The sequence below is a fragment of the Rhinoderma darwinii genome, chromosome 1 (genome assembly GCF_050947455.1).
Source record: "Rhinoderma darwinii isolate aRhiDar2 chromosome 1, aRhiDar2.hap1, whole genome shotgun sequence".
NCBI classification, from domain to species: Eukaryota; Metazoa; Chordata; class Amphibia; order Anura; family Rhinodermatidae; genus Rhinoderma; species Rhinoderma darwinii.
This window is the reverse complement of record NC_134687.1, coordinates 321,245,662-321,264,000: the sequence shown is the minus strand read 5'-3', so window position 1 is coordinate 321,264,000 and position 18,339 is coordinate 321,245,662. Positions and strand designations below refer to the sequence as shown.

The following is an 18,339-nucleotide window of genomic DNA, read 5'->3' as shown; positions in this document are numbered from 1 at the left end:
GGCCAGAAGGAACTGCTCCGATGAACACACTTTCAAATTAGAATGTGATGCCCTCTTCCATAAATTTTCGGCAAGAGGCTACCCCAAAAAAATACTACACCGAGCTTATGCCAGAGCTAAGGCCACTCCCAGAGAGGAACTGCTCTATGGCAGAAAAACTAATGTTGAGGAAAGATCTGGAGGTTCCAATATTAGGTGTATTGGCAATTTTGACACTTGTTCCACTCAGATCTCTAAGATTTTAAAGAAGCATTGGGCTATTCTGCGGTCTGACCCTGACTTAGCGGACGCCATTTCTGACATTCCCAATGTGACCTTTCGACGCGGTAGGAACCTCCGTGAATTTCTTATGCGGAGTCATTATTCTAGACCACTCATCCCTCGCGATACATGGCTCTCAGCTCCTACGGTGGGCTCCTTCCCCTGTGGCAGGTGCTCCTTCTGCACATATATGCCCAAGATCAAGTGTTTTACCAACCCCCTAAATGGTTGTCAATTTACCATCAGACACTTTATTAACTGTCAAACCACTGGTGTTGTATATGTCGCCAGATGCCCGTGCCCCAAACTGTATGTTGGCAAGACCACTCAGCCACTCAGGAGACGAATCTCCAGACATGTCAGTAGTATCAATATGAAAGAGGATACTTCCATTTCTAGACATGTGAGATCTTTTCATGGGAGCGACTCCAAGGTCCTTCAATTTTGGGGCATTACGCAATTAAAACTTGGACCTAGGGCCGGCAACTTGGACAGGAGACTACTGCAGGAGGAGGCACAATGGATACATAGGCTCAGCTCTCTGAGTCCTAATGGCCTAAATGAGGGGTTCACCTTCATGGCTTTTTTGTAGGTGGCACTGTACCCTCTTCTCTTGTTATCATAAACCTTTATTGCTGAATTAATCTTCTCTGCTGAACATACTTTCCCTTGTTATACTTCTGTCGTTCTGACAGTTATGTGACACACTGATCACCACATATGCAGCCTTGATGTATACTTAGTTGTACCTTATTAATGCTTGGTGAGCATGTATATTACCATTGATGCTGTTATCGATCCAACAGACGACTCGCTCTGATCCCTGCTCTCTCCTACTATTTGTTTTTGTCCACCGAACTTGACTATGCAAAATATATGTATTATGTAAAATAAATATATTATCATGCACTCGTGTATGCTGACTCTGCATGTTGCGCTATGTGACTGTATTTTGCTCTCCCTGCGGCTAGCATGACGCGTATATTGTACTGAATGCATGCATTTGCTGTCATCCTGTATTGAGGCTCTCTACGGTATCCACTTGTTTGGATTTGTTTATCCCAATTGGGTGCCGTTTTGTACTCCTTATTGGCTGCCCATGCTGTCAATCTCCCCGCATACAGAACTTTCTGAATGACTATCACCCGTTTTGACTGATGTGCGCCTGCGCTCAGCCTCCGTGGTGATTGGATGCCTGATCCCGGTGTTCTATTGGCCTGTTGTCATGCCATTCTCCTTGGCGTGGGGGCTTGTCATTTGCGGCCATCTGATTGGCTTTGAGGAGAATCGTTGCCGTCACACGTCATGCAGACGCAGGCACACGAGTCTATATAGGGAGCAGGTTTTCAAACACGCGCTCATTAGCCCCGTGTTATCCCCTGAGGACGCTGCTTCTGCAGCGAAACATGTCGGGGGGGCTATCGCCATTTTAATACATCACTGACGGTCCAGTTATTGCCTCCATTCGGGGGAACTGTTCCTATGTACGGCAGTCTGCAGCTGCCGAATCAGTCTCTCTCACTGCGTCCAGTGCTGTACTGGATGCATGCACACTGACTCTTGTGTTACATATTGGCCGTCTTTTGATACAATTTTAACTCTTCAGTGTCGTTTGTCTGTTTGATACATTAATAAAAGTTATATTTTAACTGCCTTAGAAACCTTTGGCTCAAGCACTGTGGGAACTCAATAAAACAAATTGCCAGTGTTGTGCCTGTCCAGCACAAACAACTCTGGTGAGCAGATGACTGGTATTACTTATTGTGTATGAATAAAACCTTAACGTACAGTATTTCACTAGGAGTGCCCTCAATGTTGTTTTTTTCTTGGTCTTTGCCGTTGGTTTCTCTACATTTCTTGTAATTTGTGAGATCCATGAGAGGTTGCTGGCACCTGTTGTAAATTGATGTTTAATGCTACATGCCCCCACATCTTTTAAATAGCTTTTTCCACTATAGGATGGCATATCGCTAGAATTCGAATCGGTGGGGGTCAGACTACTGGGATCCCCATGGTATTTAGACTGAAGGGGCCCACGCTAGTTAAGCACTGCGACTTCTTCATTGTTTTCCCTGTACAGCGGCACTCCTAACTACCACATGCAGGGAACTACAACAGTGCTATTCACTTGAATGGAGCTGTGTTGCATTTCGCTGCACAGCGGGTTCTCTGGAGCGTTTGCTGTACAGAAAAACCGCCGAAGGGATATGCCATAACATTAAAAGATGTGTTTGGTCTATATCTAAGTGCTTCTTTTTTTTTTTTTTCAACAAAACTCTAATATTCCCACACTTGCTGTTCTTTTATCCAAAACTCTCCAACTTGTGTAAATAAATGCAACCAACCAGGTTCAAATCTGTTCTCAGGACAGAAAAAAAGAGAACCCCACCAAAAAGTAACATTTCTCCTTTGGTTAAATATTCAGGTCCCTATCCCTATGTATATATGTGCTGGGGTTTCAGGAAATGCACATGAACGGAATAAATGTGCACATACACCAGTAGGTCACTTTTTCGGGAACGGAAAAATGCTTTGAGGCATCCATACTCACCATCACTTGTTATATTTATATAAGCATATGCAGACAGTTCTGTGGATGGCTCCGTAATATTAACAAAGTATTCTGCTGCAATAGCCAAATCCAAACACAGCACTGGGGTAACTTTGTCTGTGCTGAAGTTAAACATTATGCTCTGGAGTAAACCACCTGAAGACCAAGTCCTTCCTTGGATAAACACCTAGAGAAGAATGATATGCAATATATTACAGCTTTAAAAATGTATCATTTGCAGCATGTATTCTACAACCTACAGTATATAACACTCACTTAGCACTCCATTAGGTGGGCTCCTTGACACAATTTTGTCAGGTTATCACTCCGTGGCGCTCCCAGTTAGGCTACATTAAGATGAGCGTAGCTAACCTCGGACGTGAAAAACTGCAGTTTTTCACGTCCGAGGTTCACCTGTGTGGGATGCGTTATCACGCATCCCTCATAGACTAGAGTTTATGGGGGGAATGCGTGACACGCAGGAAAATAGAGGACATGTCCTATTTTTTCACGGACCCTTCACATGCTCGGTTGAAACAACAGTCGTGTGAACAGCCCTATTGAAATACAGGAGTCCGTGTGACGGCCGATGTTTTAACGGCTGTCACACAGATGAGATACACGCTCGTCTGAATGAGCCCTAAAGAATAATTTTTAGCATTTTGTTAGGACAAAAGAGTGCACTGTCTATTAGGCTAGGTGAGAACTTCCCCTCAGGCGGCACTCCTCTGGTTACAGGGCAGCAGCATTAGGGCCAGGATTTGCACTGGGCATAACAGCTGTGGATTTTGAAGATAATCTGCAGCTGAAACTAGGATTTCTGCCTTAGATTGGCATGCACTTCCGCATGCTAATTTAATCCACTAAAGTCAAATGGAGCTAATCCATGGCATTTCAGTGCAGAGTCTGCATTAATATTACACATGCCAAGGCCATTATTCTGCACTGATTTTTTCTGGAGCATGTGAATGGAGCATAAAATACCTCATTCACAAGCATTTCTGGAGGAATGGTTGCAGATTCTGTCTGGATAAAAACGCAGAATCCATGTCTAAACCTTGACAGAATCCACAACACGTGAACATGGCCAGAATTTCAAAAGATATGTCAGTTATCCCTGCACTTGCCCATCTCCATTTCAGAGAGGGGGGGGGGGGGGCTATGTCACTTTCCTGAAAAGGTAGCAATGAACAATGCTGTCAAAGCAAAAGACCCAAACACAGCAGGTAGGAACACACACAGGGGAAACACTGGATTTTTCGCAACGGATTTCATTGCGGAAAATCCACAGCATAGTATAGTAGCAGCAGTGTGGGTGAGATTTGAACAAATCTCATCCCCACACAGCGGGAAAAAAACGCAGAAAAATAGGTTCATAAATTGACCTGTGGTGTGGTTTTTGACAACGCAGCATGTCAATTTATGCTGCGGAATCGCTGCTCTTATGTTGCGGGTTTTCCCCATTGAATTCAATGGGGTGGTAAAACCCGCAACAAAGTGCTATGTGTTGCGACTTTTGCCGCAAAAGTCGCAAATGAAAAAAATATAATATTTTTTTAATTTGAAAATAATAAATAAAGCTCATACTTACCCACTACAGTAGTCATAGCGACGCATTGCTCTTTTCTGAGCGCAGCCCGGCCTCCTGGGATGACGTTTCATTCCATGTGACTGCTGCAGCCAATCAACGGCTGCAGCGGTGACATAGACTACAGCATCATCACAGGAGACCGGAGTACTGACAGAAGAGAGAGAGACGCGTCGCCATTACTACCGGCGGGTATGTTTAAATCTTTTTTTTTTTATTGCTGCGGGATTTCCGCAGTGGACATTCCGTCCGAAAGAACGCACCACAATTTGGTCAGGTTTTTCGGACAGAATTACCTGCGGCTACCAGGGCGTATACGTTGTGTAGTTTTACGCAGCGTATTCATCCTGATTCCGCCTAGTGTGTTTCTACCCTTAAGGTGGTTTTATACAGATACATACACATTATCTACTTACTGTATACACCCCAGGTGATTTTGCTGCTGCAGAACTCCTTGTCCATGTCAAGCATGTTTTATTCAATAATATAATGTCGCCAAATGTTTGTTTCACTGCTAAGTAAAAATATACATGTTAATTTATTTATGTATAATATAATACTCCAAAACTCATTGTCCAAAGCAGACAACACCTTTAACCCCTTGGTGCTGCAGCAAATTTAAGATTTTTCATTTTAATTTTTTCCTCCCCGCTTTCCAAAAGCCATACGTTTTCATTATTGCAGCAACATAGACGGTTTATTTTTTGCGGGACAAATTGTATTTTTTAATGGCACCATTGAATGTACCATATAAAGTATTAAAGGAGTTTTCCAGTCCCTTAAAATTGATGGCTGCCGGGAACCCCACCGATCAGCTGTTTTGAAGGGGCCACAGCACTCGTACAAGCGCTGCTTCCCCTTCATTCCGGTCACTGCTCGTATTGTGAATCGCCGACACGGCAGTAGCGGCGATTCACAGTATTACAACCTACTAAAGGGGAGAAGGCTGTAATACTGTGAACCGCCGCTACTGCTGTGTTGGCAATTCACAGTACGAGCAGTAACCGGAATGAAGGGGAAGCAGCGCTTGTACGAGCGCTGAGGTCCCTTCAAAACAGCTGATTAATGGGGGTCCCAGCAGCGATCCCGAGTGATCAGCTATTGATGGCCTATTCTTAGGTTGGGCCATCAATTTTTAGGGACTGGAAAACCCCTTTAAGAAACTTAAAAATTAAGATTGCAGATGAAAAGAAAAAGCAATTCCGCCATCTTTTTTTTGGGTTTCGTTTTTACGGCTTTGATTCTGCAGGTCAGTATGATGACAGCAATACTAAATTATAATTTTTTAATGTTATTCTAGTTTTATAAAATAAAAACATATTTATTTTTAAATTGATAGAGCTGTGTGAGTTGTATGTCTACTTTATGTTGGCATAATTTTTTGAACCTCCTTTTATTTTTCTAGTTTGTTACAAGGCTTATAACTTTAGCAGCGATTTCTCCTATTTTCAAGAAATTTTTCAAAATCAATTTTTTTAGGGACCAAGTGAGTTCTGAAGTGACATTGAGAGGCCTACCTATCAGAAACCCCCATAAATCCCCTCATTTTAAAAACCGCACCCTTCAAAGTATTTAAAACAGCATTTAGAACGTTTCTTAACCCTTTAGGCGTTTTACAGTTTTTAGATGCCATGTTGTACATGCAAAGCTCCTGAGGGACCAACACCGTGGAAACCCCCAAAAGTGACTCCATTTGAGAAAATACACCCGTCAAGGAATTAATCTACGTAGGTGTACAGTACTCATTTTTACCACAGAGGTTTTTTGCTGAATTTATTTGAAATGAGCCGTGAAAATGAAAATAATTTTTTTTTCCAATAAAACGTAAGAATTTTTTAATTTCCCAAAGTAATAAAGGAAAAAAATACCCCAATGTTTGTAAAGCAATTTCTCCCGGTACAGAAATACGCCATATGTGGTCATAAGCTGCTGTTTGGACACACAGCAGTGCTCAGAAGGGAATGAGCACAATTTGGCATGTAGATTTTGCTGGATTGATTTTTGGGCACCATGTAACGTTTACAAAGCCCCTGAACGGTGGCGTGGCTCTAGGGGTCACAACGCTCACAATTGCGACTGGGCCCCTAAGCCTGGGGGGCCCGTACGGCCCCTGTAGCCACACAGCGCTGACGGCGCAGGTGCCGCTTCCTGAATGCTGGAGCAATGGATCCTTGCTCCAGCATTCACTCTGTCGTGAGCGGCTCGGCACAGGCAGGCGAGATGTTGTGACGTCATCGCTCCTGTCTGCTCCGAATCACTCACAGCACAGACCGGAGGAGAAGGATCTGCCACCCGTCGTGGGAACGGGGATAGGGAAGTAATTATGCTATTATTTTTCTATTAGGCACTATGGGGCATTATACTGGGTAGGGAAGGGGGGCTGATATGGTGGCTGCTATAGGAACATTTTACTATATGGGGGCATTATACTGTGGGGGCATTATACTGTGGGGACAGCTATGGTGGGCATTATATTGTGGGGGCAGCTATGGGGGGCATTATACTGTGGGGGCAGCTATGTGGATCATTATACTGTGGGGAAAACTATGGGTGGCATTATACTGTGGGGGCAGCTATGGGGGCATTATACTGTGGGGGCATTATACTGTGGGGACAGCTATGGTGGGCATTATATTGTGGGGGCAGCTAAGGGGGGCATTATACTGTGGGGGCAGCTATTGGGGGCATTATACTGTGGAGACAGCTATGGATGGCATTATACTGTGGGGACAGCTATGGATGGCATTATACTGTGGGGGCTGCTATGGGGGGCATTATACTGTATGGTGGCAGCTATGAGGAGGCATTATACTGTGTGGGGCATTATACGGTGGGGGCAACTATGGGGGCATTATACTGTGTGGGGTGCAGCTATGGGGAGCATTATACTGTATGGGGCAGCTTTAGGGGGCATTATAGTGCGGGGGCATTATATGGTGGGGGCAGCTATGGGGGGCATTACACTGTATAGGGAAACTATGAGGGGGGCATTATACTGTGTGGGGCATTATACGGTGGGGGCAGCTATGGGTGGCATTATACTGTGGGGCAGCTATGGGGGCATTATACTGTGGGGCAGCTATGGGGGGCATTATACTGTATGGGCAGCTATGAGAGGGCATTATACTGTGTGGGGCATTATACAGTGGGGGCAGCTATGGGGCATTATACTGTCTAGGGTGCAGCTATGGGGAGCATTATACTGTATGGTGCAGCTATAGGGGGCATTATAAATCATGGGGCATTATACTGTCGGGCAGCTATGGGGGACAATATACTGTGGGGGCAGCTATGGGGAACATTATACTGTGTGGGGCAGCTATGGAGAGCATTATATTGTGGGGCAGCTATGGGGAGCATTATATTGTGGTGGTCAGCTATGGGTCGCATTATACTGTGGGGGCAGCTATGAGGGGCATTATACTGTATGGGGCCGCTATGGGGCATTATACTGCATGGGGGAATTTGGCCATTGTACTGCATGGCCCCCATGCAGTACAATGCCCAAATTCCCCCATGCAGCATAATGTGTGTGGGCATTATACTGCATGGGGGCATCTGTGTGGGCATTATACTGTATGGGGCCGCTATGGGGCATTATGCTGCATGGGGGAATTTGGGCATTGTACTGTATGGGGGCATCTGTGTGGGCATTATACTGTATGGGGCATCTGTGTGGGCATTATACTGTATGAGGCATCTATGGGTCAGTATATTGTATAGGGGCATTATACTGTTTGGTGGCAGCTATGGGGGCATTATACTGTGTGGGGGGCACTATGGAAGCATAATACTGTGTGGTTCCGTGGTTGAAAGGCGCTGATTGACAGGGCAAGTCATTCTGCCCTGTTATTCAGCGCATTTCAACGATGCGCCACTTGCATGGTTCAGCTCCAGCAGACCTGCTCAGAAGAGAGCAGATCTGCATTGCAAGCGGATGGCACGGGAACGGGATTAGGTTGAGTATGTAAAGTTGTTGTTTTTTTTCTACTAAAACTGTGAGTGGCATTATCAATAATGGGGGCTCCATCTACATGGGGGTCTATATGTGGGGATGTGGATCACTATATACAGGGGGAGCTATATGTAAGGCACTATCTACAGTGGTGGGCTATATGTGGGACACTATACAGGGGTGGGCTATATGTGGGACACTATATACAGGGGTGGGTTACCTGTGGGGCACTATCTACAGGGGGGCTATATGTAGGGCACTGTCTACAGGGGTGGGCTATATGTGGGACACTATATACAGGGGTAGATATATGTAAGGCACTATCTACAGAGGTGGGCTATATGTGGAGCACTATCTATAGGGGAGCTATTTGTAGGGCACTATCTACAGGGGTGGGCTATATGTAGGGCACTGTCTACAGGGGTGGGATATATGTGAGGCACTATCTACAGAGGTGGGCTATACATGGAGCACTATCTATAGGGGAAGCTATATGTATGGCAGCACGGAGTCCATATGTGGGCACTATCTACAGAGGGCTGTATGTGGGGCACTATTATAGTTAGAGGTGCAGTGTATGACGCTATTATATTTAGAGGTGTTGAGAATTTTATAATAATAATATAATAATAATAATAATAATCTTTATTTATATAGCGCCAACATATTACGCAGCACTTTACAATTTAGAGGGAACATGAAACAAACAATATCAGACATTACATAGTGACAAAGTTCATTTACAATTCAAACCTGGGGAGTGAGGACCCTGCTCGCAAGAGCTTACAATCTATGAGGACATAAGGGAGACACAAAGTGTAATAGTGTTTGTTCTGTACAATGGTCCGGCCATTTTTATACACAAGCGGTGGTAACATAAAGCTGCATGAGCCGGTCACCAGCCAGTATCCGTGTATGACGGACATGAAGAGAAGGAGTGTGAGGGAATCTTATTCTGATGACTAATCTAAATGGAGGGCCATGGAAAGGAGTCAGATTAGGGAATGTTATAGGCCTGTCTAAATAGATGTGTTTTCAGGGCACGTTTAAAACTGTGGATTTCGGGAATTAATCTGATTGTCTGGGGTAGCACATTCCAGAGGACGGGTGCAGCACGAGAGAAATCCTGGAGACGGTAGTGGGAGGTTCGGGTAGTGGGAGGTTCGGGTAGTGGGAGGTTCGTTTATAGGTGCAGAAATGTTTTTAAAAAGAAGCTGAGGACAACTGAGCGGAAAACTGCAGAAATGGGTCACGGCCAGGTCACAGCCAGGAGGAAACGTTTTTACGGCCATTTTTGGAGCTGTTTTCAATAGAGTCTATGAGAAAACTGCTCCCAAAACTTCCCAAGAAGTGTCCTGCACTTCTTTTGACGAGCCGTCATTTTACGCGCCGTATTTTGACAGCGACGCGTAAAATGACAGCTCGTCTGCACAGAACATCGTAAGACCCATTGCAAGTGTTACAGGAGAATATTGTTCCCATCCAGACACTCTGTTTTATGACCACATAAAATATACCTGGTAAATAGATATAGTATATACTGATATTATTCAGTGGTGTTCACCCTTTGAGGTGGCAGTATGCTCAGAAGCCATTTGGTCATAGATTCTTATCTACTGCCTTATTAGCATTACAATGGACCTCAGTACAGGAAGGAGCCATTGTAAACTGGATGTAGAGACAGCTGAGTATACTGGGAATAGATTTACCTATACTGTACAGATGCACATTGGAAGGTGTATGGGTGGTCATAAGGCGGAGTCAATGGAATGGGTGGGTTCAACCCAGGGATAGGAACATATAGGTCATGGGAAGCTCTTGGTGCGGGCTCTTTCCTGCCAGCCCTGGACGCTCAGCACTTAACATCAGGAGCCAGCTAAGTTCTATTATATGTGTGCTTTCTGTGTATGTATATAAGTATAATTATATTACAGCAGACTTTATATGTGTACATAGAGATATTCTAGGAATCTTATGTGGATTATAGATGAGTAGATATATATATGCTGTTTATGCATGAGTCTCTATATGTACATGTACTAATGGTCAGGCGCTGTATGTGGCTTTGGTTATAGTGGTAGTACCAGGAGACCATATAAGGTTGGGACCTGGATTTATATTATATATACATACACATTACTAGTCACATGTGCAAAGTGTTCAGGGAAGGTAGGAAGAGAGGCCGCTGTGTGTGGTTGTGTTGTCTATGTAATGTATTGTATCTTGATGTAGTGTATATTGGTTTGTCACGTCTATGTTATGAGTAAAGTATTTTTATATATTTAAGTATCTGCGAGGGTTGTATGTTACTCCTGTGGTGTGTGAAGGACTGGAGTGTGTGCACATTGTGAACAATACAAAGTAAGCGGACTATATGAGAAACAAAGGTAACGGACTAGGAACGGAGAAAAGGGAGATAATACAGATAGTCATTTGCCCCCTTTAACAGCAAGCAATGGGTAGATGTTTGCCAACGTATTGGAGCCATCTTTTCAGGCGTAATTCGAGGCGTAAAACGCCTCCATTACTTCTGAAAAGAGGTTGTGTGCACATACCCTTAGAATGCCAGTTTTTGTCACGTTACAAAGTCAGTACAAGATTAATAATTTCAGAACTTTTTCCACCTTTAGGGTATGTTCACACGGCCTATTTTCAGCCGTTTTTCGGGCCGTAAATGCCCGAAAAACAGTCAAAAAATCGGAAGCAGAACACCTCCAAATATCTGCCTATTGATTTCGTTCTGTTCCGACGGAGCCGATTTTGGAGCCATTTTTCATAGACTATAGACAAACAGCTCCAGAAACGGCTGTAAAAAACGCTGTGAAAACGCCGTGAAAAATGCGAGTGGCTTAAAAAACGTCTGAAAATCAGGAGCTATTTTCCCTTGAAAACAGCTCCGTATTTTCAGACGTTTTTGGTTAAGCGTGTGAACATACTCTTAGTGTTCAATGGAAAATCAGCTCCAAAAAACACCTCAAGAAGTGACATGCTACTTCTTTTTACGGAGCGTCTTTTTACGCTCCATTTTTTAAAACAGCAGCGTAAAAAGATGCCATGTATGAACTAAATGCTGTTTTTCCATTGATTTCAATAGGCAGACGTTCAGCTTTAGTTTTTTCAGGCGTTTTTCGAGGCATAAACGCCCCGAAATATGCCTGAAAACACTGCATGTGAACATACCCCAAGTGTATGTTCACACGCAAACTCAAAAACGTCTGAAAATACGGAGCCGTTTTTAAGGGAAAACAGCTCCTGATCTTCAGACGTTTTTTAAGCCACTCGCGTTTTTCGCAGCATTTTTTGCGGCCGTTTTTGGAGCTGTTTTCAATAGATTCTATGAAAAACGGCTCCAAAAACGGCCCAAGAAGTGACCTGCACTGCCGTGTAAAAAAAACTGCCTGTCGGAATGGAACGTCGTTTTTCCCAGTGAAATCAATGGGCAGATGTATGCAGGCGTTCTGCTTCCAACTTTTCGGCCGTTTCTCTGACAGTTTTTCACGGCTGAGGTGCACCCGTGCTCGGCGCTGCGGGACGTGATGTCTCGCATCCCCCATTGATGAGAGTCTATGGAGGGATGCGTGATGCGTGAAAAAATAGGACATGTCCTATTTTCTCACGGACCCTTCACATGGTCCGTTGAAACAACGGCTGTGTGAACGGCCACATTCAATTACATAGGTCCGTGGGACGGCCGCTGTTTCAACGGCTGTCCCACGAACGTTTAACAGGCTCGTGTGAATTAAGCCTAAGTGTGAACACCCTCTTATAATTGGGGATGTGTTTGTGTTCAGAATTAGCCAATCTCTTTGCAACTCATGTTAAATAGTAGTCTGTACACAGCTGCCATTATTTAAAGTGATTCTGAGTAACACCATATAAAGTTCAGCAGTTCTATTAGGATTTTACTGAAATTTTCTTTGTTGCATGTGACAGCAAAAGCCATGGTCCGTAAAAAGCTTACAACACATCAAAGGGGTCTGAAGGTGGAAAAGGCATCAGTAAGGAGAAGGGTACCAAAGAATTTCCAAGGCATTAGATATACCATGGAACACAGTGAAGACGGTCATCAAGAAGTAAATTACATTTGGCACAACAGTGACATTACCAAGAACTGGATGTCCCTCATAACTTGATGAAAAGACAAGACGAAAATTGGTCCGTGAGTCTACCAAGAGGCCTACAGCAACATTAAAGGAGCTGCAGGACTTTCTGGCAGGTACTGGTTGTGTAGTGCATGTGACAACAATCTCCCGTTTTGTTCACATGTCTGGGCTGTGGGGTAGGGTGGCAAAGAAGCCTATGTTTTGCAAAGACCTCCTAAAGTCTGCCAAAAGCATGTGGGAAAACGTGTAATGGTCTGATGAGACCAAAGTTGAACTTTTTGGCCATAATTCCAAAAGGTATGTTTGTCGCAAAACCAACATTGCACATCACCAAAAGGACACCATACCCACAGTGAAGCATGGTGGAGGCAGCATTATGCTTTGGGGCTGTTTTTCTGCAGCTGGAACTGGGGCTTTAGTCAAAGTGGAGGGAATTATGAACAATTCCAAATATCAGTCAATATTGGCACAAAACCTGCAGCCTCTGCTAAAAAGCTGAAGATGAAGAGGAATTTCACCTTTCAGCACGACAACGACCCAAAGCAACGACTCCAAATCAACAAAAGAATGGCTTCACCAGAAGAAGATCAAAGTTTTGGAATTGCCCAGCCAGAGCCCAGACCTCAATCCCATTTAAAATCTGTGGGGTGACCTGAAAAGGGCTGTGCACGGGAGATGCCCTCGCAATCTGACAGATTTGGAGCGCTTTTGCAAGGAAGAGTGGGCAACAATTGCAAAGTTAAGATGTGCCATGCTGATAGACTTCTACCTAAAAAGACTGAATGCTGTCATAAAGTAAAAGGGTAATTCAACAAAGTATTAGTTTAAGGGTGTGCATAGTTATGCAACCACATTATTTTTGTTTTCTATTTTTATTTTTCCACCCTAAAAGATTTCAGTTTGTTTTTCAATGAAATTGTACGGATTACAAGTCACATTAAAGGTGGAAATAGTTCTGAAATGATTCATCTTGGACCGACTTTGTAACATGACAAAACCTGGCATTTTAACAGGGGGGGTGTAGACTTTTTATATCCACTGTTTGTACTGAGCTTTTCTCTGGTATGTATATATGTACTGAGCTTTGTTCTGGTGCTGTATATATGTGCTGATCTTGGTTCTGATGCTGTATTTATATACTGAGCTTGGTTCTGGGGCTGTATATATGTACTGAGCTTGGTTCTGGGGATGTATATATGTACTGAGCTTGGTTCTCTGGCTGTATTTATGTACTGATCTTGGTTCTGGTATTGTGTATATATATACTGACCTTGGTTCTGGTATTGTATATTTGTACTGAGTTTGGTTCTAGTGCTGTATTTATGTACTGAGGTTCGTTCTGGTGCTGTATATATGTATCGAGCTTGGCTCTCGTGCCGTATATATGTATGAGCTTTGTTCTAGTGCTGTATTTATGTACTGAGCTTGGTTGTGGTACTGTATATATGTATGAGCTTGGTTCTGGAGCTGTAATTATATAGAATATATTTCTAATAACAAAATTGCAGGGCAGATGGAATTGTTTATTTATTGTATATTTAATGGGAACCTTTCTGGTAGTTATAACCCCTTGAACCGCCACCATGCGGTAATACATGACCTGGCAATATTTCCAAATGTATGTTTTTTTCAGATGCAGCAAAATCTATAAAATCAACTTTTAAAATGGCGCACACTATATGCTAATAACTCATTAAAGGGTCATGGGTTGGTGCCGCTATCTGAAGAGTCACATAGTCCTGCCTCTAAACCCACCTTTCCATGTTTGATTGACATCCCCCTGGTTGATACAACTTTCTCGGATGCGACATTGCCTTGTACTACTTGGGGGGCTGTGTGGCACTCTATACAAGGGGGGGGTTGTGTGGCACTATACACAAGGGGGAGCTGTGTGGCACTATACACATGGGAGAACTGTGTGGCACTATATACAAGGGGCTGTATGGCACTACTAAGGTGGGGCTGTGTGGCCCTATCTACTATGGCACTATTTACAAGGGGGAAGGCTGTGGCACTATCTACAGGGGGCTGTGTGTGGTGCAATCTACAGGGGTCTGTGTGTGGCAATATCTACTAAGGGGTGGGGCTGTGTGGCACTATCTACTAAGGGGGTGGCTGTGTGGCACTACATACAAGGGAGGGGGGCTGTGTGGCACTATTTACAGGGGGAGCTGTATGCCGCTATATACAGGGGGGCTTTATGGCGATATCTACAGGGGGCTGTATGGCACTATCTACAAGGGGGAGGATGGGACGCTATCTACAAGTGGGGTGTGACACTGTCTACAGGCGGGGCTGTTAAAGCACTGTCTACAGGGGGGCTCAATGGCACAATCTACAGGGAGCACTATCTATAAGGGGGGCTGCGTGTAGCACCTGGGGGGGCACCAGTCAAGAGTTTGCTATGAGGCCCAGTCTTTCCTAGTTATGCCGCTGACAGGGAGGCCTGTATAGTACTGTCTACAGGGGGGGCTGTATAGCACTGTCTATTGGGGAGGCTGTATAGCACGGTCTACAGGGGGGCTGTATAGCACTGTCTACGGGGGGCTGTATAGCACTGTCCACAGTAGGGGACTATATGGTACTATTTACAGGGGGCACTATCTACAAGGGCAGGCTGTGTGTGGCACACAGGGGAGGGGGGCACAGTCAAAAGTTTGCTATGGGCGCCAGTGTTTCCTAGTTACGTCCCTGCCCCTGAGGTTGGTACCCTAAGTACAATGGCAACCCCTGAGAAGTTACTCCGTTTTGGATATTACACCCCTCAGGGCATTCATCTAGGGGTACAGTGAGCATTTTGAAAATCACTGGTGTTTAATAGAGGTTATCAAAGTTAGGCACTAAAAATTGTACATTTCTTTTTTTTCAATGATATGTAGTTTTAGCTACCAAGTTTTTGTTTTTACTAGAGATAATATGAGAAAAAACACCGCACAATTTGCTACACAATTTCTTCCTAGTATGGTAATACACCATAGGTGGCCCTAAACTGCTGTATGAACACATGGCAGGGCTCAGAAAAAGAGCGATATTTTGCTGGATTGGTGTTCAGATGCCATGTCGCATATGCGAAGCCCCTGAGGGAAGCAAGACAGTGGAAACCCCCAAGAAGTGACCCTATTTTGAAAACTACACCCCTCAAGGTTAGTGGTGGTAGAATAATGTGGAAAATAAATAATAATCCATAGATGTGAGTTACGCTGTGAAGCAATCTTTTATGCTCAGGTCAGTGTCCCACTGATACATTTTGTTCATTCTTATCCCCCTTTTAAAACACACTCTGCACCTTTCGTGTCACCATATTCTGAGAGCCATAACTTTTTGTTTTCATCGACAGAGCTGTGTAATGGCTCATTTTTTGAGGGACAATTTGTAGTTTTTATTGGTATCATTTTGGGTACATAAAATTTTTCTTCACACTTTATTCCATTTTTTGAGAGGCGAGGTAACAAAAAACAGCAATTCCGGTATTGCTTTTATTCTTTTTTTTACGGCATACACCGTGCACTATAAATGACATATTACTTTCATTCTGTAAGTCGATATGATTACAGCGATACCAAATTTATATCGTTTTTTATATTGTTCAGCATTTGCCAATACAATCACTTATTTAAAAAAATGTTTGTGACTCCATATTCTAAGAGCCATAAGTATTTTATTCTTCTGCCGAGAGAGCTGTATGAGGGCTTGTTTTTTGTACAGCAGGCTGGAGGGTTTTTTTTGTACCATTTTGGGGTGCATGTGACTTTTTGATCACTTAGGCCTTATTCACACTAACGTGTATTACGTCTGTGCTACGCGCGTGGAAATCACGCGCGTCGCACGGACTTATGTAAGTCAATGGGGCAGGTCGTGATTTTCACGCAGCGTATGTCCGCTGCGTAAAACTCACTACATGTCCTATACTTGCCCGTGTTTCGCGCAGCACGCACCCATTGAGTCAATGGGTGCGTGCAAATTGCGCTCGGCACACAGTAGTAAAAAAAAGAATGAATACAGAAAAGCACATCCTGCTTTTATGTTTGTAAACATAATAACAGAGTGTCATAATGATACCGGCTGTGCGAAAATCACACAGCCACGCACCATATACAGATGCCACACTGAACTTTTGCGCGCGCAAAACGGACACGTTCGTGTGAATAAGGCCTTAGAATCCTTTTTTTGGTAGGCAAAGTGACCGAAAAACAGCCATTTTGGCATTTCTATTTATTATTTTTTTTACGGCGTTCACCGTGCAGAATAAATAGCATGATAGTTTTATAGTTCAGGTTTTTACAGATGTGTCTATATTAAATATGTATCTGTTTTAATTTTTTCATATAATAAAAGACTTCTTATGGGAAAAAAAGGCCATTTTTGGTTTTTGAACTGAATTTTTTTAAAACTTTTTTTTCTTTAGTCCCACTAGATCCAACAGTCTAAACGCTGTTATAATACATTGCAATACTTATGTGTTGCAATGTATTATACATGTCAGTTTTACACTGAAAGGATGCCTATCAGGCCTATCAATTGTTAGGCCTCCGGTTGCCATTGCAATCAGCTGCACCCAAGAGTCACTGGGGGTTGTTGCGATGGCATTCTAATCCCGTAGATGCTGTGGTTGCTATTGATTGCGGCATCAAAGGGATTAAACATACAGGATTTGAAACTAACATGTATGGCGGATGTCGCTAAGAAGTTAAAAAATATATATATTGGGTGATATTTATAAAAACTAGTGAAAAGAGAAAGTGAAAGAGCTGTCTATAGCTACCAATCAGGTAGCCACTTTCATTTTCCAAGGACCACTGAGAAATGACAGCTGGAATCTGACTAGTCGCCATGGGTCAGATGATCCTCCGTCAGATGGTTCACCATCAATAAGTCGGATGTGATAAGAGATCAGCTGTTAGCACTAAGGGGAAGCGGCAAACAAGTCTTTATTTCCCATACAGTGCTGCTACAGGAGAAATTAAGCATTACATGGTGCCCACTGAAATCAATAGGTCATCTGCGTAATGCAAGAACGAAATGGGTCCTCCAAAGGGAGAGCCACTAGTTAAAGTAATATATAAAGGTGTCATCCACATTCACTGCAAGCACTGACAGTACATGTCGATATACGCTGCACCATTTTACTTCACCACAACATACAACATGCAACAGCAAACAATGAGATTTCAGTTTTCATTTTCCCTGAACAGATTTGAAAGTACAGTTTTTATGCATCCTGCCCAGTGTGTTTTCTTGTCAGTAGCTTTGCGGTTTCCTAATTTGGTGGTTGCCTATTATTATTTTACTAAGCACCAAGTATTAAGATTGACATCACATTTTAGTGTGCACAATAGCCCCTATTTTATAGCATACACAAATATGGTGCATGCCAACTTCCGAGCGGCTAAATAGAGTGATAAATTCCCTAACATACACTGGTAGGTTCACCAAAAGCTGCGTATATTAGGCTGCATAACTTTGCTCATCACATGCAGCCTAAGGCGGGATTCACACAACAGGGTTTCCCGGCCGGGTGCCGGCCGTTCATAAATCGGCCGGCACCCGGCTGCATTAGGAATAATAGACCCCTAATGGGGCTATTCACACAACCGATTTTTTGACGGCCGGGAAAACCGGCCGTCAAAAAATAGGACATGCTCTATTTTCGGCCGGGTGCCCGGCCGCCCGGCTCACATAGAAGTCTATGGGGCCGGGTAATACCCGGCCATCACCGGAATGTGTCCCGAGTGATGGCCGGGTCTACCGTCGCTCGCGCACTCTCTCTCCTCCTCCTCAGAGTGCAGAGTGCATGTGAGGAGGAGGAGGAGGGTCTTTTATTGCTCGCTGTAGGAGTCAGAATCCCCAATCCCCGGTCGGGGATTGGGGATTCCGCTACAGG

At 43.8% G+C, this 18,339-nt stretch overlaps 1 protein-coding gene across 1 annotated transcript in view; it reads right to left on the bottom strand.

Moving 5' to 3' along the window:
• The window catches only part of SUSD1 (sushi domain containing 1), a 258,455-nt gene that overhangs the window by 93,067 nt on the left and 147,049 nt on the right, over positions 1–18,339 (bottom strand). Inside the window, exons 16-17 of the mRNA XM_075825598.1 lie at positions 4,817–4,914; positions 2,813–2,999 (exon numbers count right to left, since the gene is read on the bottom strand). Coding sequence (XP_075681713.1) covers positions 2,813–2,999; positions 4,817–4,914 — 285 coding nt within the window. The remainder of the gene's footprint in view (positions 1–2,812; positions 3,000–4,816; positions 4,915–18,339) is intronic.